This window comes from Amblyomma maculatum, chromosome 5, assembly GCF_055883805.1.
Source record: "Amblyomma maculatum isolate TAMU_Amacu chromosome 5, ASM5588380v1, whole genome shotgun sequence".
Taxonomy (NCBI): Eukaryota; Metazoa; Arthropoda; class Arachnida; order Ixodida; family Ixodidae; genus Amblyomma; species Amblyomma maculatum.
In genome coordinates, this window is record NC_139348.1 from 6,391,738 (window position 1) to 6,419,318 (window position 27,581).

At 45.7% G+C, this 27,581-nt stretch overlaps 1 protein-coding gene across 3 annotated transcripts in view; it reads left to right on the forward strand.

The window, feature by feature from the left end:
- The window catches only part of LOC146187701 (nuclear distribution protein nudE-like 1), a 189,713-nt gene that overhangs the window by 117,112 nt on the left and 45,020 nt on the right, over positions 1-27,581 (forward strand). For all 3 annotated transcript variants that reach the window (XM_084603497.1, XM_084603499.1, XM_084603498.1), the window contains exon 6: positions 8,104-8,244. In XM_084603497.1, the coding sequence (XP_084459623.1) occupies positions 8,104-8,244 (141 nt within the window). The remainder of the gene's footprint in view (positions 1-8,103; positions 8,245-27,581) is intronic.

The window sequence follows — 27,581 nt, forward strand, 5'->3', positions numbered from 1 at the left end:
TGTTGCTTGACACTTTCATGTCCACAATCACAAACTCGGTACCGGCGTCTCATTCCGCGCTGATGTGATGGCGAGGTGAAACTCTCGTTGCTGGCTTCCCTGACAAAACAGATTTTGCACCAACAGTGCGCAGTCCCTGCTGTAGAGTAGTACGCGGCATCGGGGTCAGTGTACCGTGATCTGGGATGCAATTCGCGCTGTAATTTAGACCCGCGGTATAGTGTTCTAGAATTGAGAAGTGTGCCGTCTGCAGCCGGCGAGCTGGTGGTTTCAGCGATGACAGGAGAGAGGGCGCTGTGTGCAGGAGGAGCGCAGTGAGCGCGGAGCAGACAGCTGGGTGAACCGTCACCGCTAGTTCAATCGGACTCCGACGGCGCAATAAATTGTGTCGCTTTAGCTCCCACATGCTTGTCTAAATGTATTAAAACGGTTATGTTCATGAACAAAACAACTATTTCCCTATAAAGATTGCCGATGAACTGACAAGCAATGGCAAGATATATTTCCTGAACGTATTGGGTACTTTATTTCTCGAACACTAGCGGGAAGTTCAATGACGAATGTCTAACGTATTTCTATGATCATATAAATTTTTAATATTGGATACACCGGTTTATGCGGGCTAGACTGAAGTCTTCCATCGACGCTCGCACGTACTGTAAACGCAGTGAATGGTGTTTTAGGCTAGGCTAGCGTGCGCCACATGTAAATAGAGGTATGCGAAGATTGCTTGAAGACAGAAATTATGCCAGCGTTTACTGATGACTTTATTCAAATGTGGGTGAATACATATGAACTGGCAGTCCTACTCAAAACGAAATGAATGAATGAGAGCACATAGCAATGAACGAAACCACATAATGGACGACGTGAAAAAAAAAATTGCGACTTAGTGCAAGAATATGGTACAAACGTATAAAACTGTACAGAACTATATGAGAATATTAATGAACTGTACTAGGCCGTGAATAAATTAAGCTGCTAAATTTGAAAACACACAAGAGAAAGGCAGAATAATTAAAGTCCTCAAACACGATTACTTGCACCTCCTTAGCTTTAGGTAATTTACCTGCTCTGCTTTAGAGGTCTGCTCTTGGTTTAGCGACTTGGCATAAAAACGCAATCGCATGAGGACGTAGAACTTAACTATGTTAAGTGTCATTTCTTTGTCATAAGTAGGGCAACCAAACTTGGAAACCTCTGCGCTTTGCAAAAAACAAAGCAAATTCACGCATGCTATTTGCGTTAATCTTTCTTGAACTAAAAAAAAAAAAAAACGTGAAAGACTCTTTCAGCTAGTGCACGAGCTTTGCAAGCTCCGAGGACGGATAAAGAAGACCTCCGTGGTCGAAGTTTGAGATAAATTGATTTTGTTCTTTTTGTGCCGCGCACGATTTGCTTGAAATGAGATAAGCGGAGCAAGTACTGCATTTTGACTTCTTCATGAACTTTCTAGCGACATATCCTGCAATATAAGCTATGAGACGGCTAGAACTGTGCCTAGTGACGTATCTGTGGTCATCTGAAAGAAGGGAATTCAAAGTAGCTTCGACGTCCTCGAGCCTTCCCTCGTCAACCAAACGGTCAAGCTCATCAATAGGATTTGAAAGAAGCTGGGTAGGTTTCTCGCTTGTACGGCTAATTCCAAGTAAGGCATTTACAATTTCAGCATTACAATTTCCTGTCCTTGGGGGCCTCGCTAAGTTGTAAAATGCCAGGGCGTTAACTGTCACTAAACATTGAGCCGGCGTGGGATGATCGTTGCAGCCATTAAATTGCCTCACAATGTCGAAGAGGTTTTCTAGTTTGTCTTGGCTTAGTCTCGATGTGGTAATGTATGTAAAGCCGCATTTTGCAGATAAGTAGTCAACGAGGTCGACTGTGGACTGCAAAGTCACCCGAAGGCCTTCCGCGGTGCTGTTGCTTAGGAAAACATGCTTTGAGTGTATTTCGAGAAGGGAAGGGTTCGAATAGGGAAGGCAGCAGAAAGAGCGCGCCATGAGCAAGAAGAAAGAACGAAAGGAAGGAGAAGAGCATTCAGTAAAAGAAGGGGGGAGGAGGGGGGGGGGGGGGGCGAAAGTTATACGAGACGGACGGAACTGTTACTGTGCTCTTTGTGAACATGTGTTTTCCTGCTTGACCAATCATCGCTCTTCGCTCAACAACGCGCCATAGTACAACAGCCAGAGAAGCAACGCGATGCAACAAAATGCACGCAGGAAACGAGCCGTAGAAGCAGACGCCCCAAGCGTTTCCTCTGCGGCGCGTGCGCTTGTGATGCACTCCTATGGCTGACAGCGCCACCTACGCTTTTCATCGCTCCGGCGACCACTTCGCTCCCATTGTCGTGCGCCGAAGACGGCACACTTCCCAATTCTAGAACACTATACCTGCGGTATCGTCATCGGGCAGCGTGGTTGATGTTCCCTGCGCATCTAACAAGTCTGGCATCGGCTGTAACGCAGGCCCCGACGGCACGCTTGTGGCCGGCGTCATCTGGTTTTTGTTCCACGCCCGTTTCTTACGGCTTCCAAAGGCTCGTTGCATGCACGGTTACAATCTACTATTTTCCCGCTTCTTGATCGCAAGGAAAAACTGCAAAAAGCGGTGCATCGAGAAACATGAGCGCAAACGCAGACGCACATGAAGCGGCAGCGACGGCGGCAAATCAGAAAGAAAAGAATGACGCGCCAGTAAAAGGGGAGACTCGGAACGGCACGCATGAGAGCAAATCAGAGACCATAAACGGCCTTCGAAAAACACCCAGTCCGCTTGAGCGAAGCCATTTTAAGATGGCGCAAATTCTGCACAAAGATAACAGCTTCAAACCAAGCCCAAGATGGCTGCTATCGGCTGGCTGCAACGCCCGCTGTACATACCCGCGGCGCACGTGGGAATTTCAACAAATTGTCTCACTTCAAGGGGCATTTCGTGGCTTCTGTGACGTTTCGAAAGCCGATTTTATTGCATTTCTTGACAGAATTCAGCGTTAATAATTTGAGTACAGGTGCTCGAAATGATAAACGGTCTGAAAATTAGTTTGTCTCAAAATCGATTTTTGACCATTATCATTCATTCTAAGACTCGCATCTCGCCTTAACTCTACAGCTGTCACCTTTAAGAATTTTTGCTACTGCAAGTCATCAATAATTTTATTTCCCAAGTGATTGCGCATTTATCAGCAATCAAAGTTTGTGACTTAGACGCAGTTTCCTTTAATGGCCACGGGCGCCGCCACTATTATACACCTAGAGTGCCTCGCATCTATCCACCCTATATACACCCGACCAATAAAAATCTCCGTTTTTTGATATGTGGGAAGTTTCGCAACTGGTAGTGCTGAGGTTGGCATCAGTGCGCTTTTGATTTTCAGTAAACTTTTGATGTTTTTACTGGCTATTAACACTAGTAGCAGCTTTTCACTATTGTAAATTGCAGAATATGATAGCTTTTTGTGGTGACTTATTCGTGAGCCTCTTCACTCGTCAGGGAATTTGAACTGAAATAGTCTGGAAAAACCTGGAAAAGTCAGGGATTTTGAAAATAGTGGTTTGCTAGACACCCTGGATATCAAAGCTAATAATAAGCGCAAAGTGGCCGATAGAAGGAAGTATAACATGAAGAAAATTGAGCATGCTGTAAAGAATGGAGGAAGCCTTAAAGCGAAGAAGAAGAAATTGGTCATAGGCAGAAATCAGATGTATGTGCTAAGGGACAAGGCGGGCAGTGTCATCACGAATATGGACAAGATAGTCAAAGTAGCCAAGGAGTTCTATACAGATCTCTACAGCAGCCATCATAGTCACGACAATAATGAGATTGGCGGTAAGGAAATGCAGCCAGACGTTCCGCAAGTGGCAAAGGACAAAGTTAAGAAAGCATTAGAAACTATGAAAAGGGGGAAAGTAGCTGGAGGGGATTAGGTAACTTCAGATTTGTTGAAGGACGGGGGGGGGGGGGGGGATATCGTGCCGGAAAAACTGGCCACCCTGTATACGCATTGTCTGGTGTCATCGATGATATCGGAACCATGGAAGAACGCAAACATTATCTTGATTCACAAGAAAGGGAACACCAAGGACTTTAAAAATTACCGACCACTCGGCTTACTGTTCGTTACGTATAAGGTATTTACCAAGGTAATCACTAATAAAATCGGGACAACCTTAGACTGCAGTCAGGCAAGTTTTTGGAAAGGGTACTATACTATGCATCATATCCATAGGAAAATGCTTGGTATATAGCCAGCCTTTATACAGAGCATTCATTTATTATGAAAAAGTTTTTGACTCAGTTGAAACCTCGACAGTCGTGCAGGCATTGCGAAATCAGGGGGTAGACGAGCCGTACGTGAAAGTGCTGGAAGATATATACAAGGGCTGCACAGCAACCATAGTTCTGCATAAAGAAAGTAATACAGTTCCCATAAATAAAGGTGTTAGGCAAGGAGACACGATCTCCCCAGTACTATTCACAGCTTGCTTAAAGGAAGTATTCAGAGACTTCATTTGGGAGCAGTTAGGGATAAGGGTAGAGGGAGAATACTTCAGTAATCTGCGATTTACTGATGACATTGCTTTGCTAAGTAACTCGGGGGATGAACTACAAATAATGATTGATGACTTGACAGGAAAAGTAGAAAGGTAGGCTTGAAAATCAATATGCAGAAGACTACAGCCTCGGGAAGCAATAGCATTTTACGTCAGGTAGCGAAGCACTGGAAGTAGTAGGCGTATATGTCTACTTAGGACAGGTAGTAACCGCAGATCCGGACCATGAAAAGGAAATAACAAGTAGAATAAGATTGGGATGGAGCGCACTTGGCAAGCACTCGCAGATTATGACTAGCAGCTTACCGGTATCGCTCAAGAGGAAAGTATATAACAGTTGCATCTTACCTGTACTCACCAATTGAGCGGAAACATGGAGGCTAACCAAGAGAGTTCTACTTAAGTTGAGGACAACCCAGAGGGCTATGGAACAAAAAATGGTAGGGGTAACATTAAGAGATAGGAAGCGTGCAGAGTTTGTCAGAGAAATTACTAAAGTTACCGACATTCTGGTGGAAATTAAGAAGAAGAAATGGGCATAGGTAGGACATGTAGTGCGAAGAGAGGATGACCGATGGTCGCTTAGGGTAACAAACTGGATTCCAAGGGAAGGAAAGCGTAGCAGGGGGCGGCAGAAAGTTAGGTGGGCGGATGAGGTTAAGAAGTTCGCAGGGGTCAAGTGGATGCAGCTAGCACAGAACCGGGTTAATTGGAAGAATTTGGGAGAGGCCTTCGCCCTGCAATGGGTATAGTTAGGCTGATGATGATGATTGTGATGGCTGTGTAATTCTTTATACAGAAATCGGCTTGAGATATCTCTTGTGATCGTGAAAAATGATACCGTATATGTCACGTAATCGACCCATTGACATAATGAACTAGCTTCCACTTTTGGTAGCGAGAATTAAAAAAAAAAAAAAAAGTGTTAGTCAGTGGCATGTCCCTCCATTATGGCCGTAGCATCCACAACTCATTTATTGGCAGTGCACCAAGATGCTGCGCAGCGGTAATGTCGCAGCGTATTTATCTTTGGACTATACTTTTAATGTTAGCACCTGTGGTGGCAGGGAGCGAACTTGGCAGAGTGCCCATGATGGCTTGATTGCAAAGCCTGGTTGGATTTATCACACCATGCTTGGGGCAGGCGGAGTCCACAGCCACAAAGTCATTTGAAAGCGTGATAGCTGCAAATATCGTTTGCAGCGAACTATGCTAAAGCCGGTGTCATGATCGCAGCTGACTGCGTGCTTTCATTGATTCATAGATGCAAGGATGGACAACTCTTGAAAAAGAAAAGAAAATCTGCTGCTTAACGTCCGCAGCCGCCATAGCTTGCGCTACACCGGACGTTCAGATCTGCGACGGGGATGGTCATCTCTTAAAAAAAAAAAGAAAAAAGTCTGCCACTTAACATCTGCAGCCATCATAGCTTACGCTACACCACACATTCAGCACTACAACAAGGATGATCCACACCTGCAAAAAGAAAAATCTGCCGCTTCTGAACGTCTGCAGTTGCCATAGCTTACATTACGCTGCATGTTCAGCACGTCAAAAAGCTTGGGTGACTCACAAAAAAAAAGGTCCGCCGCTTCTTAACGTCAGCAGCCATCATCGCCGTTATACTGCAAGTCTCGAAAAAAAAAAGAAAAGAAAAAAATCTGCCGCTTCTTAACATCTGCAGCCACCATAGCTTACGCTACACCGCACGTCAGCACTACAACAAGGATGATCGACTCCCGCAAAAAGAAAAATCTGCTGCTTCTAAATGTCAGCAGCCGCCATAGCTTATGCTACGCCGCACGTTCAGCATGATGACAAGCGTCTACAACTCTCGCAAAAAAAAAAGTTTGCTGCTTCTTAATGTCAGCAGCCGTCATAGCTTACGCTATGTCGCACGTTCAGCACTGCGACAAGGATGGTCGACTCTCGCAAAAAAAGAAAAAGTCTGCCGCTGCTTAACATCCACAGCCGCCATAGCTTACATTCAGCACTATGGCAAGGATGGTTGACTCCCGCAGAGAAAAAAAGAAGTGTGTCGCTTCTAAACGTCTGCAGTCGCTATAGCTTATGCTATGCCGCATGTTCACCACTGCGACAAGGATGGTCGACTCTCGCAAAAAAAGAAAAAGAAGTCTGCCGCTGCTTAACATCCGTAGCTGCCTATGCTATGCAGCATATTTAGCAGGGAAAAGGGTGCAGTGCTGCTCTAGACCAGCCATAGATGAACTGTTCTCTCTCCTTTTTCTGCGCGTGGCTTAAAAATCATCATCATCATCATCAGCCTGACTATACCCACTGCAGGGCGAAGGCCTCTCCCATATTTCTCCACTTAACCCGGTTCTGTGCTAGCTGCATCCACTTGAGCCCTGCGAACTTCTTAACCTCATCCGCCCACCTAACTTTCTGCCACCCCCTGCTACGCTTTCCTTCCCTTGGAATCCAGTTTGTTACCCTAAGTGACCATCGGTTATCCTCTCTTCGCACTACATCTCCTGCCCATGCCCATTTCCTCTTCTTAATTTCCACTAGAATGTCGGTAACCTGAGTTATTTCTCTGACAAACTCTGCACGCTTTCTGTCTCTTAATGTTACCCCTACCATTTTTCGTTCCATAGCCCTCTGGGTTGTCCTCAAATTAAGTAGAACTCTCTTGGTTAGCCTCCACGTTTCAGCCCCATAGGTAAGTACAGGTAAGATGCAGCTTCTGTATACTTTCTTCTTGAGTGATACCGCTAAGCTTCAGAGTCAGAATTTCAGAATCAGAATTTATTGATTCAGTGCAACGAATGAATACAAATATTGCTGCTAGTCATAATCTGTGAGTGCTTGCCAAGTACGCTCCATCCCAATCTTATTCTTCTTGTTATTTCCTTTTCATGGTCCGGATCTGCGGTTACTATCTGTCCTAAGTAGACATATTCGCCTACTACTTCCAGTGCTTCGCTACCTAATGTAAACTGCTGTTCCTTCCCGAGGCTGTTGAACATTACCTTAGTCTTCTGCATATTGATTTTCAAGCCTACTTTTCTACTTTTCCTGTCTAGGTCACCAATCGTTATTTGCAGTTCATCCCCCGAGTTGCTTAGCAAGGCAATGTCATCAGCAAATCGCAGATTACTGAGGTATTCTCCATCTACCCTTATCCCTAACTGCTCCCATTCCAAGTCTCTGAATACTTCCTCTAAGCAAGCTGTGAATTGTACTGGGGAGATTGTGTCTCCTTGCCTGACACCTTTCTTTATGTCACACGGCAAATGGCCGAGGATGATGGAATAGTCTTTGGGGAAGGTGCACCTCCCAGTGCGTGGTGCAGAGTGCGATATATCGAATGACCGGTGAAACTGGAGTTCTGACGCAGTTTTCCTATACTTTGCATGGGATTTTTAAGGGGATATTTTGTGCATTTGATATAACCAAAATTCGAACTATCCCGGTTCGACTGTTTATGAAGAAATCCTGTGTTGCTGTAGCGCACTGAAGCCCTTATTTGTTGTGCTTGGGACCAGGAGAGGATGTGCTGGGTGGCTCTTCTAGTTCCTCCTCTCTGCAGATCTCAAGCAGGAGCTGATGATCCAGCAGAGTGTGCCCAAGGAGCAACAGGACAGCCCTCCACGGCGAGAGTCCCGACCTCCTGGTTGCATTCCCGGACTTTCCGATTCCAACCGCCTGGCCACCGAGGGAGGAGGAAAGGGTCAGTATTCTCCCCAGTCCACAAGTTTCCTATTGTTCATACAGTTGCCGACCGTTTTTTGGACTCGGCGGGACCCTGGAAATGGTCCGAGTAATCCAACAGTCCGAAAAATCTGTCACTTTTGTCTGAAAAGCCAGCTTTACAGATCGCAAACTTTGCTGCCGTCGGTGTTTTGTTGATGTGTCAATAATAAGGAGTGATAGTCTTAAGAGCATAACGTGATCTGTTATCTGTGTCCGTGTGCCACCTATGCGCGCATGATCCGATACGGAGGGCACGGCCGCCAGTGTGCACGCACGCTGAATGGTGCCGGCTACTGTATATTCTACCAGTTGCATCGTGTGTGAAAATAGCTCCGCGCAGCTTTGCTGTAGCTCTGCTTTGCTAGCAGCCGCTATGCACTGAGTGGGAAGCCTCTGTTGCATGTGTCTCGAGAGTTGGTCATTGCAAAGATCTCAGGTGCCGGTTGTCACATTGCCCAATATTCAGGAGCTATATTATGTAGATGCTGTTTACATACCAATTCTTGAAAGAATGTCTGTAAGATTTAGAATTACATTTTGCATGACGTTGTGTCACATCCACATATTTCATGCAATGTATGGAAACAAAATGATGGTGGCAATCAGGGCTCTTTGGTCATACCACTTCGGAAGCTCAAAAGTGCCTTGCTTTATATGCACTTCTCGATTTGGATGGATGGATGGAAGTTAACAGCATCCCCTTTGAATCGGGGGTTGGGGGGGTGACAGTCACCATTGTGCTCATCCATTCTTTTTAGATTTCTTCAAACAACACTTTAAGACTTTAGTGTCATATTCGCTATATTTTAAAATAGCATTTTAAATTCTGCTCTAGCATCCCTGCCCTACTATTTAGCCACCAATCTTACCAACGCTTCTTGGTAACTTCTGTCGCAGTCATTCAGGTTTTCATCTCTAATCCCGGGGCCTTCAGGAACTGGGCCCGCATCGACATCCGGACAGGTACTGCCTAGGGGTTTCATATTCGAAAAACTGTAATCGGGATATCTGATCTTCAGAAAATACGGAATACCACGACAATTTTCGAATTCAGCACAGTGCAGTGGAGCAGCCTTGAAATATGATGGGGCCTTTTAGTGAAGATGATTTAGGTTTAGGACTTAAGCACTTTAACGTCCCACTGTGACTCCGGCTGAGAGAAACTGTGTAGTGGAGGGCTCCGCAAATTTTGACCACCTGGAGTTCTTTAGCGGGCACTGGCATCGTACAGCACATGGCCTCCTTGTTTTTCGCCTCCATCGGAAAATGGCTGCCGGGATTCGATCGCGCATCTTTGGGCACGGCAGTTGAGTGCAGGGCTTGTCAAGGGGATGTGCGAAGAGCAAATCACTTTGTAAAACTGGAATAATATGTGGCTCTTACCTGCTACTCCGTAAACAATCAAATGCTGACAGTCATCGTGTTCAAAAGATACAGCTACTGTGATGCAAACGGTTTCCTAGTTTTTTCAACCCATTGATTAATTTGAACTTTCGGTTAATTTAGATATTTTTTAATGGGCCCTGAAAGGCCGAATTTATTATCATCATCATCAGCCTGACTATACCCACTGCAGGACGAAGGCCTCTCCCATATTTCTCCACTTAACCCGGTTCTGCACTAGCTGCATCCACTTGACCCCTGCGAACTTCTTAACCTCATCCACCCACCTAACTTTCTGCCGCCCCCTGCTACGCTTTCCCCTTCTTGGAATCCAGTTTGTTACCCTAAGCGACCAGTGGTTATCCTCTCGTCGCACTACATGTCCTGCCCATGCCCATTTCTTCTTCTTAATTTCCACTAGAATGTCAGTAACTTGAGTTATTTCTCTGTCCCACTCTGCACGCTTCCTGTCTCTTAATGTTACACCTACCATTTTTTGTTCCATAGCCCTCTGGGTTGTCCTCAACTTAAGTAGAACTCTCTTGATTAGCCTCCACGTTTCAGCCCCATAGGTGAGTACAAAAGGCCGAATTATTGAGTTTCCTGCATTGTCCAGCAGTATGACAGCTCTACCCGGTACAGTAGACTCTCGATAAACGGAAATCTTTTAAACAGAACAGACGCTTAAACAGAACAAACTCATCAGAGTTGGTTGGTATTCTATCAACGCAATGTAAAAAAAATCTCGTTAATCGGAACTCAAGTTTTTCGACCATCGCATAAACGGAACCGAAAGCAAACTCGAAACCAAAACTAGTTGGGCAAATGCAGCGCCATCGCGGTGTGCATCACTGTCCCCCTCAACCTCCCCGACCTCCTGGCGGTTTCGGCAGTTTCGCGTTTTCTCGCACAGTGCGCAGCACTGCCAACCCTAGGGATTTTCCCCTAGATCTAGAGAAATTAAACATTGTTTAGGTGAAAAGGGATTTTTGATATAATCTAGGGAAATTTCGTTTTCTCGATGGGTCATTTTTACTTCTCGTTGTGCAGCAGGGGTCGTTGCTCACCGGTTCTTCACCACGCTTGATGCGATGTATTGGCGTCACTACGGCCAGTACGCGAGCCATGTCAGGCTCTCTTCCCTGCTGGCAAGTTTACTGGCAGGGCGCTGTCTCTACTAAAAAAATTTAAAAATAGAGAAGCCTTACTCGGGCCGCGATGCACGCACCCCTCATCGGCGGAAAGGGCAGACCGTCCTGGATAGGTGGCTTTGCTTGGATACGCGCGCCCGGCCCAGCCGCCCCGCACAGACGCTGCATTCATACATGGCTGCAAAGCTCGCGCGTGGGTCGCATTCCTCCTCCGTTCTTTGTATTCGCGGCATTCTTTGGTCACAGTAGTCACACATAAATTGGTGCGTTGCAGTCTGCTATAGCACGCGGTTTCACTCGCCAGGTACAATGCCTTTAACGTCCCCAAACAGGCTCTACGAAGCAAAGCGATACAAACATCGGATCGCTGTCGCCTCGCCGGTCCAGGTGACCCGGTTCCTACGAGCAGTCATGTCCGTATTCGCCTCCTAAAAGACAGCAGACTACGATTCCTTGCATTCGTAGTTTTTCCTCAACACGTGAAAAAAAAAAAAGAGGGGGGAACTCATTTATATAATGCCCCTGTATTATCTGGTGCGAATTAGCATGCCCTACAGAGGGAAAGCGGCGTGCTCGTGGACGCAGTTGATTATTGCATAACCTTTACTTAACCTGTGTTGTGGCCTATATTTGCCAAACGGGTCACTGTCCACGATAGCATGCATACGCACCAATGTAGAAAGAGTTATCAACGAGCACTTTGGGCTTTTAATTGCGCATTTATTTCTCTTTCTTGCGTATAATAGTTTCATGAATTTATCACGCGGCTTTTTTAATGCTCCTAGGCCACGCCAATAACTGCTTCAGCCTTTCACTATGAGCATTTTTTTCAACCAAACCATGTCCTTCTCTCACACAGTTGTCTGAGCGCCCCAGTAAATGTATTTTTTAAATAATTAGGTAAAGACACAGTCTACGCCTTATCTTGTATCATCCTTTAAAAGCTCTCCTTTCTGTTTGTATGTAGTGTTTTGTTGCAATATTCAATTATTATTTGGTGCCCATCACTTGTATACCCAGTGTACAATAAAGAGATCTCTTGAAAAATGAATCGTTTCAAATTTACAGCTTCCAAAGTTTATTTATTTATTTATTTGAACATACTGCAGGCCCTTTTCGGGCCCATGCAGGAGTGTTTACAATGCATCACTGTGCTCAAACAGAGTAAAAACAAAAAAAATACAGAGATGTTCTCTGATCCACACACAAAGAAAGTGTAGGAGAGAATTAAACAGAAAAGTCAATTTTTTCGATATAATTAAGAAACATTTCCACGGACGTACACTTCACCGCATCTTCAGGTAATTTATTCCAATATGATGTAGCATCTGGAAACAGGGAGTACTTGTGGATATTTACACGGCTGACTGGTTGACGAAGTGCTTTACTATGGTTAGTTCTAGACGAGTGTTTGAAAGGCGGGTGTAAGTATTGTGAATTGGTTATTTTGAAGTGGCCGTGAAGAAGTTGGAACAAAAACTTTAATCTTGAAATGATTCTTCGCTGTGACAGGCTACAACGTGTGGCAAAAGGGTCTCTGGGAAATAACAGAGCTTGCGATTCAACTACGCATCTTTTTTTCCACGCCAGAACATTTTTAACCGTATCTAGGGAAATCTAGGGAATTTTCAGTTACATTTTGAGGGAGAGGTGGCTTTTGAGGTTGGCAGCACTGACAATGTGCCGCGTCGCTGCTTGTTGTCGCGGTGTGTGTGCTGTTCCGTATTCAGTTAGGCCTAGGCCTCAGACCTTTGTTCAATGTCGTAGCGACATTTCGTTGCGAAGTCAGGATCCGATGGCTACGCAGAAACGACAGCACAATGCACTTGCACTGGAAAAGAAGATGGATATCATCAATGACTTCGAGAGTGGTCGCTTTACTAAAACGGCGCTTGCGACGAAGTACGGCGTCCCGAAGAGCAGCCTGACGAGAATCCTCCAAGACAAGGACAAGCTGCGGCATTCAAAACTTCACGCTTTGGTCCCCAGCGAAAAAGACTACGAGCAGCTGACCTAGAGGATCTGGAGAAGTGCCTCGTGCTTTGGCTGCGATGGGCCCACAGTGAAAACATTCCTATCAGCGGACCGCTTATTCGTGCTAAAGGAGAATTCGCTCTCCAGCTCGGCATTGAGGACTTTTCATGCAGCGACGGGTTGACTAGGTTTAAAGACCGGAATGGTGTAGTGTTCCGTGCCATTTCAGGGGAAGCTGCCGCTGCCGATACGACGGCATGCGGAGAGTGGAAAGCAAGATGGCTGCCCGAAATTCTAAAGGAGTACGACCCTGAAAACGTCTACAACGTGGATGAAACGACATTATTTTTCAAGCTACTGCCTTCAAAATTCCTCTCATTCAAAGGAGAGAAGTGCACCGGCGGGAAGCTGAGTAATGACCGTCCTCATCGGTGCGAACATGACTGGAAGCGACAAACTGAAGCCGCTAGTAATCGGAAAATCCAAGCTTCCTTGCTGCTTCAAAAATGTCGCCACCTTGCCAGTTTTCTACCAGGCCAACGGTAAGGCGTGGATGACGCAGGTCATCTTTAGAGAATGGATTTGTCGCGAGGACGCACGCTTCTCGCGAGAGAAAAGGAAAGTTTTATTCCTTGTGGGCAATTGCCCAGGACATGGCACTGTGCCGGGGCTGAAGTCCATCACATTGGAATTCCTGGCAGCCACTGGGGATGAACAAAGGGCGATTCCTAGTAGCTCCAGGACGAATGAAGCAGCTGGGCTAAAGCCAAAAGGACGCTCAGTTGTGGATGTGTCGGGAAGCGACCGGAAAGTCCGATGTTGCAAGGAGATATATCACATAGCAACATGGAATGTAAGATCTATGACGCAAGGTAAACTGGATATCGTCAAGCGAGAAATGGACAGATTGAACATTGATATCTTGGGTATCAGCGAGCTCAAGTGGACCGGAATGGGAGAATTTAACTCCAGCGACCATTATGTCTTTTATTGTGGGCACGAATCCAAGAGAAGGAATGGGGTCGCTCTCATAGTAAACAGAAGAATGGGCAAAGCAGTGCTAGGGTACAACCCCAAAAACGACCGAATGATTTCACTTCGGATCCAAGGTCACCCTTTCAACATAACAGTTATCCAAGTCTATGCACCGACCACTGCTGCTGAAGAAGCTGACGTTGAGAGATTTTATGCGGACCTACAATGCCTTTTAGACCGCACCCCATCATCAGACGTCGTTTTTCTCATAGGAGACTGGAATGCTAAGGTCGGGAGTGAAGAAATATCCGGAATTACAGGCAAGTTCGGTCTTGGTGAGCCAAATGAAGCTGGGCAGAGGCTAGTAGAGTTCTGTCAAGAAAACAACCTGACCATAGCGAATACTCATTTTCAACAGCACAAGAGGCGCCTGTACACATGGATTTCGCCGGACGGTCTGTACAGGAATCAGATCGATTATATTCTTTGCCGGCAGAGATGGAGAAGCGCTATACAAGCAGTAAAAACAAGGCCTGGGGCCGATTGTGGCACCGATCATCAGCTTCTTGTTGCCAAAATTAAGCTTCGATTGAGGAAAACGCAGAAAACTAGAAGGCCTTTCAGGTATGATCTGGATCAGATTCCATTAGAATATGCTGTGGAAGTGAGGAATCGATTTCAAGAGTTAGATCTAGAAGACAAAGAGCCCGAAGAGATGTAGACTGATGTTCGTGATATAATACAAGAAGTTGCTACTAAGGTAGTTCCAAAGCAAAAGAAATGCAAAAAAGCAAACTGGCTATCTGAAGAGGCTTTGCAAATAGCTGAGGAAAGGAGGATGGCAAAAGGTATGGGGGAAAGAGAAAGATACAAGGTTCTCAACGCGGATTTTTAGAAAATAGCAAGGAGAGATAAGAATGCCTTCCTGAACATACAGTGTCAAGCAGTTGAGGACAACAGCCAATTAACCCTTTCACTGTCGGCTGTTTCTGACTGGGACGCACCCCCAGTGTCGGCTTGGTTTCAGAGAACGAGCATATCAGGGAACGAGCATAAAGATTTATTTTGCATCATGGTGGGTATACAAATAAATTAGTCAATGCAATTTGCACATTTCAGTGTTCTGCAGGTGTTTAAATAAACATCATCATCATCAGTCTGACTATAAATGATATATGATAAAATAAAAAAAAAAACACGCTCAATACTTCTTCAGAGTGTGGTGGATCCTGAGTCCGAATCCGAGCTTGGCTGGTAATCAGAACCCGAAGAGCCATCGCTCCAGTCAGCCGTCGAAGGTCCCGCGCGGTCCGCCATCCGAAAGTAAGCGCGCGCGGAGGGCGCACATTCAGTGGCCAGCACAAGGGAGAGAAACGACGCGTAGTGAAGTCGAAAGAGAAAAAGATGGAAAGGGGCTAAAACACTCGTGTGCTGCTGCTGCTAACGGCAAGCTGTCCTCAAGCGAGGGCGCGTGGAGAGAGCGAATGCAGCAATCGAGTCATATGTCAGTCGGAGAGAGGCAACCACGTGCGACCCTGAACTTGCCACGCCGTAGCGGAAGCGCGACAAAGAATAAAAATAAAAACCTCCAAACCTGCCGCAGATGGCAGAACAAACTTTGAACCCATAAACGCACGCGCGCGCCGAAGGATCGCTCGCTCGAGAGAGTAGTGTCACGGAGCGACCACGCCCCCTCCCACGAGCAAAGAACGGGCGGGCGCGGTTGCACCATACTCTTCCATATATGTGTCTTATCGGCGCGGAGCGAGCATATCAGCTTGTAGAAAGATTCAACAGATGGCGGAGCAAGTCCAAGAGCGGCAGCTTTACGGTGAGGCGCGAAGATTTGAACGCAAGATAGAATACGTACGGGTACGTTATTGACACTGCGGGGAGGAAACGCGAATACGTACCGGTACGTTCGTGACAGTGAAAGGGTTAAGGAACACAAGAGCTCTGTATAAGACAATCAAAGATATCAAAGGAAGCTTCTGTGCTAAACTGGGCGTGATAAAGGACAAACGAGGCAAGGACCTCACTGAAGCCTCAGAGATAAAGAAGAGGTGGCAGGAATACACAGAAGAACTGTACAAGAAGGACCCGGATGTGCAAACCCAACATAGGACGGTTGTGATTACTGATCTCGAGCCGGGCATCCTGAAGAGTGAAGTTGAATGGGCCTTAGCCAGCCTTGCTAAGAACAAAGCTAGCGGAATTGATGGTATTCCAGCTGAGTTGCTTCAAAACCTCAACCACGACGCTGTTAACACACTGCATACATTGTGTCAAAAGATTTGGACAACCCTGCAGTGGCCACAGGATTGGAGGAGGTCAGTTTACATCCCCATTCCAAAGAAAGGCAGTGCCAAAGATTGTTCCAACTACCGCACGATCGCGCTTATTTCGCATGCTAGCAAGGTGATGTTAAAAATCCTGCAAGGTAGGCTGCAGCAGTATGTGGATCGGGAGCTTCCGGACGTGCAAGCTGGGTTTCGCAAGGGCAGAGGAACTAGAGACCAAATTGCCAACCTTCGCTGGATCATGGAAAAAGCAAGAGAGTTCCAGAAACCCATTTACTTCTGCTTTATTGATTATGCGAAAGCGTTTGACTGCGTAGATCACAGCAGATTGTGGCAAGCTCTCCAAGAGATGGGAGTTCCAATTCACCTCATCTGTCTCCTCAGGAACCTTTATGAAGGGCAAGAGGCCACAGTCAGAACTGGGCATGGTCTTACTGATTGGTTTCCGATTGAGAAAGGGGTGAGGCAAGGCTGCATACTGTCGCCCTGCCTATTTAACCTATATGCAGAGTGCATCATGAGGAAGGCCGGTCTGGACGGGTCCTCAGCTGGAGTGAAGATTGCTGGAAAACGTATCAACAACCTTAGATATGCGGATGATACCACTTTAATGGCAGAAAGTGAAGTGGAACTCAAGAGACTTCTGATGCGCGTACAAGAAGAGAGTGAGAAGTTTGGGCTTAAACTGAACATTAAAAAGACGAAGATCATGGCGTCTTGCCCTATCAAGTCCTGGAGCATCAATGGACAAGAAGTGGAAGCTGTGACAGATTTTCTGTTCTTGGGCGCCAAGATTACCTTGGAAGGAGACTGCAGCCATGAAATTAGGAGACGCCTGCTTCTGGGAAAGAGAGCAATGGTTAGCCTTGACCGCCTAGTAAAGAGCAGAGACATTAGTCTGCCAACCAAGATCCGTATAACCCGTGCTATGGTCTTTCCAGTTGTGATGTATGGATGCGAGAGTTGGACTGTGAAAAAGGCTGACCGCCGAAGAATTGACGCGTTTGAATTGTGGTGCTGGCGAAGACTCTTAAGAGTTCCTTGGACTGCCAGAAGATCAAATCAGTCGATATTGTCGACCATAAACCCTGACTGCTCATTGGAGGGTCAAGTTCTAAAGTTAAAGCTCAGCTACTTTGGTCATGTGATGAGAAGAGAGGAGTCGCTGGAGAAAGATTTGATGTTGGGAAAGGTTGAGGGTCGCCGGAGAAGGGGTAGGCAGCGAACGCGATGGTTAGATGGCATTCTCGAGGCATTGCAGATGAAGCTATGTGATGTTAAGAAGATAGTGAGAGACCGGAAAGCGTGGCGTGACATGGTCCATAGGGTCACGAAGAGTCGGACACGACTGAACGCCTGAACTGAACTGAACACCACAGCACTACTACAGCCTATGGATCAGGGTGTAATTCAAGCACTGAAGTCGCGCTTCCGCAAAATCCTTCTTCGGAGGATGGTGTTATGTATGGACCGAGGGAAGGACTACAAGGTGGATGTCCTGCATGCCATTTATATTCTTGATGACGCTTGGTGGCAGGTTGGCGCGACGACCATTGCCAACTGCTTCAGGCACGCTGGGTTTGCCTCAATGGCAGAAAAACCCTGCACACAGGACGGGCCTGATGATGTCTGCAATGCAGCCGAGGAAGATCTGCTGGTGGAAAATTGTGCTGCGATGGGCATGGAATTTGAAGAGTACGTCAGAATTGACAGTGACGTGGCAACATGCCCGCAAAATACTGTGGAGAGTATTTTAGCTGATGTCTGCCCCCCCCCCCCCCCCCCCCCCCTGATGAAACTGATAACGAGGAGGAAGAGCTCGAGAACGAAGATATTGACCCCCGTGGTGACACCACTGCAAGCGGAGTCGGCCGTCCAAAGGCTCAAGAGCTTCTTCCAGCGAGAACATGGCTCCGAACTGTTTCTCTGCAGCCTGTCCAGCGTGGGTGATGCTATTCAGAAGAAGCGGCTGTGAGAGCTAAAACAATCCAGCTTAAAATCATTTTTCAGCAGCCATTAAATTAAATCGCAGTTCCCACTACCCTACCAGCAGAAGAGTAAGCGGTCCCTTTTTTTTTTTTTAATATTCCTGTACTCTGAGAAAAAAAAAAATGTTCGCTGTGTACTTTGTGCAGTAAAGTTCTTGCCCATTGTATACTGTTCTCCTTATTACCGAAATTTTGCATTTCGGGATTCACTTCCGCGGAAATCACAAACTGCGCGCCTGCCTGTCGTGTCGGGACCGCGGAAGCTGATTGCGCAATGCTGAACCCATTCTCTCGGTAAACGGAACTCATGATAAACGGAACATATTTTCCCGGTCCCTTGAAGTTCCGTTTAACGAGAGTACACTGTAATTAGTATATGGAATTGGCACTGACCTATGAGGCTGAAATGTAGAGGCTAACGAAGAGGGTTCTATGTAAGTTAAGGACAACACGGAGAGCTGTGGAACACAAAATGGTGGGAGTAACTTTAAAGAGATAAATAGCTTTCAGAGAGGGTCGGAGAAATAGCTTGAGTCGGTGTTATTCTCATTGAAATCAAGTAGAAATGGACATGACTGCTGGACATGACTGTACATGGCTGTACATGACTGTAAATGGACATGACTGTATGTATGTATGTATGTATGTATGTATGTATGTATGTATGTATGTATGTATGTATGTACGTACGTACGTACGTATGTATGTATGTATGTACGTATGTATGTATGTACGTATGTATGTATGTACGTATGTACGTACGTACGTACGTACGTATAAATCAATCAATCAATCATTTTATACAGGTGGATCTAAAACAGCTTTTTATGTTGGTAGTGCTGTAGCAAAAGACAAATGCGAAAAATGTCTGGTTACCTCAGTGTGCATCAATTTCTACTGCCAAATGTTATCGACCTTGTTAGCTGTGGAAAAAATAGTAAGGAGCAGCTTTGAAAAGAGCATGATCTACACTGAGCCTAATCACATACGAATCTGGAAACATCGAATTTGGACACCTGTTTTTTGATACATGGGCTTTATGGGAAGTTTCCCAACCGGTAATACAGTTGTCCACCGATTTTTTCGCACTCAGGAAATGGTCCAAATAATTGAACAGTCCAAAAAAATCGGTGAGCTTGAAAAAAGTCACTTTCAGCGAAAAATAGATTTCACTTCACCGCTCTTCATGTTTTGTTTATAAATCGACAATTCCTTTGCTACAGAAAATAGTCCATTGTCAGAGCTTTTCTTGTTATCTCAGATAAAAAGCCAACTGTCAGAGCAAATTAAAAGTGCAAGAATTCCGATTGTCAAATATTAAGAAAATAATTCTGTTTACTGTTCAGCAGAGTAATACATGCACTACTTACCTCTGCCCATAATTAGCAACTGCTGTTTTTCTTTCAAGTTGTATCTTACTATAGCGTCACTTGATACTGTGCTGTGATTGATCCCAACATGCCAGGAGAGTGTGCTGCACGCAACTCCTTCGAGGTTTTTCATTATCAGGGCAGCGTATAAGATGAGATGAGACAGGAGACAGTCACAGCATTGAACATACATCATCATCAGCCTGACTATACCCACTGCTGGGCGAAGGCCTCCCCATACTCCTCCAATTAACCCAGTCCTGTGCGAGCTGCATCCACTTGACCCCTGCGAACTTCTTAACCTCATCCATCCACCTTACTTTCTGCTGCCCCCTGCTACGCTTTCCTTCCCTTGGAATCCAGTTTGTTACCCTAAGTGACCATCGGTTATCCTCTCTTCGCAGTACATGTCCTGCCCATGATTTCCACTAGAATGTCAGTAACTTGAGTTATTTCCACTCATGACTCACTCTGCACGCTTTCTATCTCTTAACGTTATCCTTACCATTATTCTTTCCATAGTCCTCTGCGTTGTCCTCAACTTAAGTAGAACCCTCTTTGTTAGCTTCCACGTTTCAGCCCCATAGGTGAGTACAGGTAAGATGCAACTGTTGTATACTTTCCTCTTGAGCGATACCGGTAAGCTGCTAGTCATAATCTGCAGGTGCTGCTTGCCAAATGTGCTTGGCAAGCAGCAAATGTGTTTTGGATAAGCGAATTCGCTTATCCAAAAGGGATATGTTGGATATGCTTCACGACGTGAGAGAATGCAATCCATTCGAAGACTGCGTGCGACACGCAGTGCAGTGGACGCATATAGTATGCGCCTGTCGGAGGCAAAAAACAAAGCCTTCACTGCCCTCACTGTGCGGGAGCGGACGGATCTACTGCTCTCACAGCATGCCGAGAAAGATAGAACTGCTAATTGTTCACTGTAGATCAACGACGTTGAGAACAGCAATTTCCAATTCGACCGACTCTTGGCTACGGCCGCAGCGTGGCTCGGCTCAAGGCAGCTCGACTAAACAAAATTAGTTTTGTTCATCTGTACTAGATGGCGCGGCATAACTGTATGCACAGTTTTTCGAGGCTTCTATGAAAGGTTCATACATTTTGCTTCACGTAAACTAGTCCTAGTGAAATACGCGCAGCGCACGTACACTTCTCATGTTTGCGTGCGTAACTCTGTACGCACATGAAACTAAAACCGTCTATTATCTCAACCACGCTCGAGCTCATACGCGAGAGCTTTGCTTATTGACGGACCACTTCCTGCGTAGGCTGCACTCTGCCATGCTCCTGTTGTTCAGATATAGCGCACTTTGCTATTGTATTGTTGGATTTGCGGTGGATGTTCATACAAGTATATAAAATTCATTTCCCACCGAATAATTCTTATATAACCGATATGTGTTGATTTGGCAGCAAGCGCCAAATACAGCAAGAACATCCAGCTACTTCGGAAAGGGCCGGATATGCCCAACTGACCTCATCAACGGCTTCATCTTTCGCGCCTTGTATGTCGTCATGGTCCTCGTTATATATACGTACAAGTGTCGCTGTTGCATGGCGCATGCTTAGCTTAGATAGAAGATGTTCCAAGATGGCTGTCTTTAGACTGCATGCAATAGTGAACAATGCTGCGATTCTTTACTCCTTATTGAAGGCTCAGCGAAACCTCTCAGCATGTAGCAGGGCTGCTGTTGAGTGTTTCTGTGAGGGCACTAGGATGCTTCTTGCATGGGCGTACTCTGCAAGTCGATAGTTCTTGGTGAGGGTATAGAACAGTCAGTCAGTTCAGTCGTTCAGTCGTGTCCGACTCTTCGTGACCCTATGGACCATGTCACGCCACGCTTTCCGGTCTCTCATTATCTTCCTAACATCACATAACTACACTGCAGCGCCTCGAGAATGCCATCTAACCATCGCGTTCGCTGCCTACCCCTTCTCCGGCGACCCTCAACCTTTCCCAACATCAAATCTTTCTCCAGCGACTCCTCTCTTCTCACCAGATGACCAAAGTAACTGAGCTTTAACTTTAGAATTTGACCCTCCAATGAGCAGTCAGGGTTTATGGTTGACAATATCGACTGATTTGATCTTCTGGCAGTCCAAGGAACTCTCAAGAGTCTTCGCCAGTACCACAATTCAAATGCGTCAATTCTTCGGCGGTCAGCCGTTTTCACAGTCCAACTCTCGCATCCATACATCACAACTGGAAAGACCATAGCACGGGTTATACGGATCTTGGTTGGCAGACTGTCTCTGCTCTCTACTAGGCGGTCAAGGCTAACCATTGCTCTCTTTCCCAGAAGCAGGCGTCTCCTAATTTCATGGCTGCAGTCTCCTTCCGAGGTAATCTTGGCGCCCAAGAACAGAAAATCTGTCACAGCTTCCACTTCTTGTTCATTGATGCTCCAGGACTTGATAGGGCAAGACGCCATGATCTTTGTCTTTTTAATGTTCAGTTTAAGCCCAATCTTCTCACTCTCTTCTTGTACGCGCATCAGAAGTCTCTTGAGTTCCACTTCACTTACTGCCATTAAAGTGGTGTCATCCGCATATCTAAGGTTGTTGATCCGTTTTCCAGCAATCTTCACTCCAGCTGAAGACTCGCCCAGATCGGCCTTCCTCATTATGCACTCAGCATATAAGTTAAATAATCAGGGCGACAGTATGCAGCCTTGTCTCACTCCTTTATCAATCGGGAACCAATCAGTAATGCCCAGTTCTGACTGTGGCCTCTTGCCCTTCATACAGGTTCCTGAGGAGACAGATGAGGTGAATTGGAATTCCCATCTCTTGGAGAGCTTGCCACAATCTGCTGTGATCTACGCAGTCAAACGCTTTCGCATAATCAATAAAGCTGAAGTAGATGGGTTTCTGGAACTCTCTTGCTTTTTCCATGATCCAGCGAAGGTTATCAATTTGGTCTCTAGTTCCTCACTCCATACTCACTCCTCCTGGTATAGAACTCACTCCAGCAATTCACGTGTCAAAGGCAAGCTCTACACTACCTTGTCTCAAGGCAGAGATGGCCCCTTTTCCATAAATGGTGCGGCTGTAGAAGGAAACAAAACTCGTAAGAATAGAATATGGCACCGACAAAAAAAAAAAAAAAAGAAACAAAACGGGGGAGAAGAAAAGCGCCCCCGCAAAGCAGCAGCGAAAGAGGAGAGGACACCGCACACTACTTCGTTAGCAGACAACGCACGCTCGGAGACCAGTCGTGAAATATCCAGACTGCCTTTTTTCACGTGTCCGACCTTTTTTTTTTCCCGAGCCACGGGCACACACACACTGCGAAAGCAAGACAAGCAACTGAAATCATCCACCGCTCTACATCGCAAGATGCACGGCTAGGCACATCATGTTTTCCAACCAAAACCAAACAGAGGATGCTAGTTGTGCCTTTGTCGCGCATGCGCAGGAGCTTTTCCGCAAATGGTCCATTAACAGTTTGGAAACAAAACTCTAAAAATATAATTTTTAAATTTCACTGTATGCAGAATATGTTGTTGTGTTACTTGTTTCTGCTGCGTATCTGGTGTCAAGAGTACACATTCGGTTCGCGATCGAATGCGAATGAGTTCCCCAAACTCATTCGAGGAAGAATGTCATTCGAACCTTATGTCATTAAATTTTTTTGTGTAGCAGGGAAATAATGACATCTATTGTCATTCGATACGAATGACATTAATTTTGTTCGTGTGACAGGGGTATAAGATTGTCCTAATTTTATTACCGATTACCTTAGTAAATACCTTATACGTAACAGGTAGTAAGCTGATTGGCTTGTAATCTTTCTTATGAATTAGAATAATGTTTGCTTTCTTCCATGGTTCCTGTACTGTCGATGACTCCAGTAATTCCGTATATTAGGGTGGCCAGTTTTTCTAGCACGATATCCTTCCCCCGTCCTTCAGCAAATCTCTAGTTATCTGATCCTCCTCAGCTGCTTTCCCCCTTTTCATAGTTTCTATTGCTTTCTTAACCTCATCCATCGTCACTGACATAACGACTGACTCCTTTTCACTACTGCCTATCTCATTATAGTCCTGACTACTTCGGCTCCTGTAATAATTGCCCGCCCTGTCCCTTAGCGCATACATCTGATTTTTGCCTATTCCCAATTTGTTCTTCACCGCTTTAAGTTGTTCTCCTGTTCTTTAGAGCATGCTAGATTTTCCCCATGTTATATTTCCTTATGTCGGCCGCTTTACGCTTATTAATCAATAAGCGTAAAGCGGCCGACATAAGGAAATATATATCTCTATATCTCTTTGATATCTCTGTTAGTTCTCTCCTCTCTGTTGGGTCAGCAGCTGTCAGACTGTGGAGTTTCTAAATGAAATCTTTCATCTCCCTAGATAGTTTCCTGGTATCCTACCGCCTACATCTCTGAAATTATTGTTTATTGCTGTTTCACTAAGGTCATCATCCTCGATTAAAGCTGAATATCTATTCTGTAGCAAGATCCTTAAATCTTCTGCCCTCTCCCTCACCGCTAATTTGTTGATGGATTTCTTTCTTGCTAATCTTTTCCATTCCCTCTTCACATCTAGACTAATATGAGACCTTACCATCCTGTGGTAACTGCTTCATACCTTTCCGATTACCTCTGTATCCTGCACAATTCTAGGGTTAGAATACAGTGTGAAGTCAATTTTATTTTTATTCTCCCCGTTAGGACTTTTCCATGTCCATTTCCGGTTCTTCCGTTTGCTGAAGAAGGTATTCATGATTCTCAAGTTATTGCGCTCTGCAAACTCAACTAGTAACTCCCCCCTGCTATTCCTAGAACCAATGCCATAGTCACCTACTGCCTGGTCTCCTGCTTGCTTTCTCCTTACCTTGGCATTGAAGTCGCCCATTAGTACAGTATACTGTGTCGTTACTTTTCGCATTGCCGATTCTACATCTTCGTAGAAGCTTTCAACTGCCTGGTCATCCTACACGCAGGTGCGTAGGCCTGTGCAACCTTCAGTTTATACCGCTTAATAAGCCTAATTACGATGCCAGCTACCTTCTCATTAATGCTATAGAATTCATCTACATTGCCAGCTATATTCTTATTCACAAGGAACCCTGCTCCTAGTTCTCGTCTCTCCGGTAAACCTCGATAACACAGTACATGTCCTCCCTTCAGTATAGTATATGCCTCATTTGGCCTCCTAACCTGACTAATCCTTATCACATCCGATTCCATATACACTCTAATTCGTCTGACAGCACTGCTAATATAGCCTCACTAGCTATGGTTCTAGCATTGAACGCTGCCAGGGTCAGTTTCCAATGGCGGCCGTCCGGTGCCAGAGATTCTTGGCACTCTTTGCTGCATTGCACATCTGACTCTCATCGTGGTCAGTTGCTCCGCAGCCGCTGGTGACTGAGGGCCAGGGTTTTGTGGAGCTTATCATGAGATGTTGCGGCCAATTACTGCACCAAGGTGGCCAACTCCTGTTCTGGTGAGGGAGTGCGTTGCCGGGGATGTTCACCGACATCAAGTCGCACCCCAAACCTGTTTATGCAATTGCAGTGGGGAACTGCGCAGAACCAGGATTCGCGACACGGTCCTCTTGCACGCGAGGCGGATGTTCTGTCTCCACTGCTATGAACATACAGCCGATGTTTATTAGGGCTTTGTATCTGTGGTGAACACAGTGGTGAACAGTCTCAAAAAGGAATGAAAGCACGCACATTAAAAAAAAAATTACAAGGGTTCGCTGCTGGACCAAATAATGAGCGAAAGCATTAGCTGCGGGTAACTGAGAATTTTTCTCTTTTTCTTCTTCCTCAGTCCCACTTTAACCAAGCCGTGCCTTAGTGGCCTATATGGGTAGCATGAATGCCGGGGTCCTAGCAGGCTGATTCTGACATAACCGTCCCATGTGAAATGAGAGACCCAAGTTGGTAGCTTCTGCCGACCGCTTGAGTTGTTAGCCCAGCTCTTGCCATAGTGTGACGTCACAGCGTCACGTGGGTAAGACGTGGCTACTGGCTGCGCTACGCTTAAGGCTCGAAACCTAGAGTAGTATTGCCTTCGCAATAAAAACGACATGAAAGGCATGGCAACAGTGGCACATGGCAAGCTGTGAGTGCTTTCCTTATCGATAGTTAATAAAGCGTGCTTCTCTTTCTGGCACAGTGATTGATGCAGTTTTGGTGTTTGTGAATTTTGTAGGCTTCTATGATTTCTTTGTTAGTCTTAATGAGGCATATTGGATTCACCGCGCTAACACATTGAACGACAGAAAAGACAAACACCACGAAGCGCGATGTTAGCGCGGTGAATCCAATATGAATAACCAACTAGGCCCAATTCTCCGCCATTTTAGCTTAATGAGGCATTTGGTCAAATCTTCACACTGGCTGAAAATGGGCGAAACGCGGTCTTTCCATCTCTTGATTCATTCTTCTGTGCCATCAATGCCAAGGTGACCAGCTGCAGGGTTTTCCACTTTATTTTTGTAGCCTGTTAACTGGTCAATGAGACCAGTTTGTCCCGTGTAGCGCTTGCCACAGCAGAGCGGAAGCCTGTACACGTTAGGACATTCTACAAAATCTGTTCCTAAGCTGCTTGGCACAGCCCGCCTTGCTTGTGTTGCCTTTCACGTTGTTAATACAGTAGAACCTCTCGATAGTAAAAGCTCGGATGTAATAAAAAGAAACTAAATTCCCAGTTCAACTTTCATAGACGACTGTACATTTTTCCCCCTTTATAGTAAAGACATTTTTGGTAAAAATGCATTTCTCATCTATTGCTTCTTAAATAACAGAAACAGTCAAAGATGGCGCTGTGTTCATGCAAGGCTTTGATTTTCATGTGAAATCAAACTCAGTGGTACTCGTAGCCACGTTGCCCTCATGCTTAAAGGCATACTGAGCAAAAAATTGCCGCCGAGATTTCCAGCGCAGATGGTAGCTATCTTATTGGGAGTGACCAAAACAATCCACTTTATGAACAGAAATGAGCGGAAAGTAAGTATTTTAATGAATATTTTCCAAATCGCCGCATTTAGCGGGCTCCTATGAAAGCTCTGACAAAACCAGATATCACACTTACCTGGCCTCCCTCACGCCTCCCTAGCCGCCCCTATCGCGAGCGGTGGCACCTGTTCATTTTTCCTTTCCCCTGTGGCACTCACAAAGCGCACGGACGGACATGTTTTCCTGCTCGTGTGCCTGCGAACAATTCATCGTTCCCTCCCAGCGCACAAACAGTTGTGAGCAATACGCGCCCTCCGTACGAGTCCCCTTCGACCTCCCTCGTATGCAGCATTCCACACTTCGCAGCATTGTGCACGGCGCGACGCGGGGAAACTGACACTGCGTGTAACCAGTCAAGCAACTTCAGGTGCGGGGGCGGCGGCATTGGGATAGCGGGGCCATGACGTTGCTGAGGGTAAATGTGACGTCGCACCCGCCGGCTCACAGTTGGAGCGCACTGCGTCTGACCTGGCGGCCACTAACAAAAAGTAAAAAATACAGCCATCCGCTCAAAACTAACCCGAATTATGTGTTGTGCAAATGTAATCGTGTCTTAAGAATGCAATTGTGGTGCTTTCTCAGTATTCTTAGATATTTGTTCACTATGCTTTTAAGAGGTACTTCCACAAGATGTAAACAAAAAAAAAAGTCTTATAAGTGAAAAAAAGAAAATATCGCAAAGAGAGATAAAAAGAGTTGGAAGGTGTTTTAGGGTTTTTTTCTTTTCATTAAGCGACAAGACGTGTTTAGTAAGTAGCCATTTAATTGAAGCGACAAGACGTGTTTAGTAAGTAGCCATTTAATTGCCAGACAGCATCTTTAGGAGCATGTCATAACCAAAAACTGATATATAGTAAAGACCCTGATATAGTAAAAATTTTGCCATTCTCAATGACTTTACTATAAAGGGGTTCTACTGTGCTTTGTTTCCTTTTTTGTGACTGTTCACCACTGTGTTCAAGCTGAGGCAGAGCTAAACATTAGTTGCAAGTTCGAGTGCTGTGTCTCCTCTCGTCTTATGCACTTCACTGACCACCCAGCATCTACCTGGTGCTTCACGATGATCTATCCATGCAGAAGCATATCAAGCTAACCACTATACCTCTCTGGTTAGACAGTCTCTGCCAGAGTCAGGTTTGTTGTCACTTCATGACAATGTGGCGCAGCTGCTGGTCATGCTCAT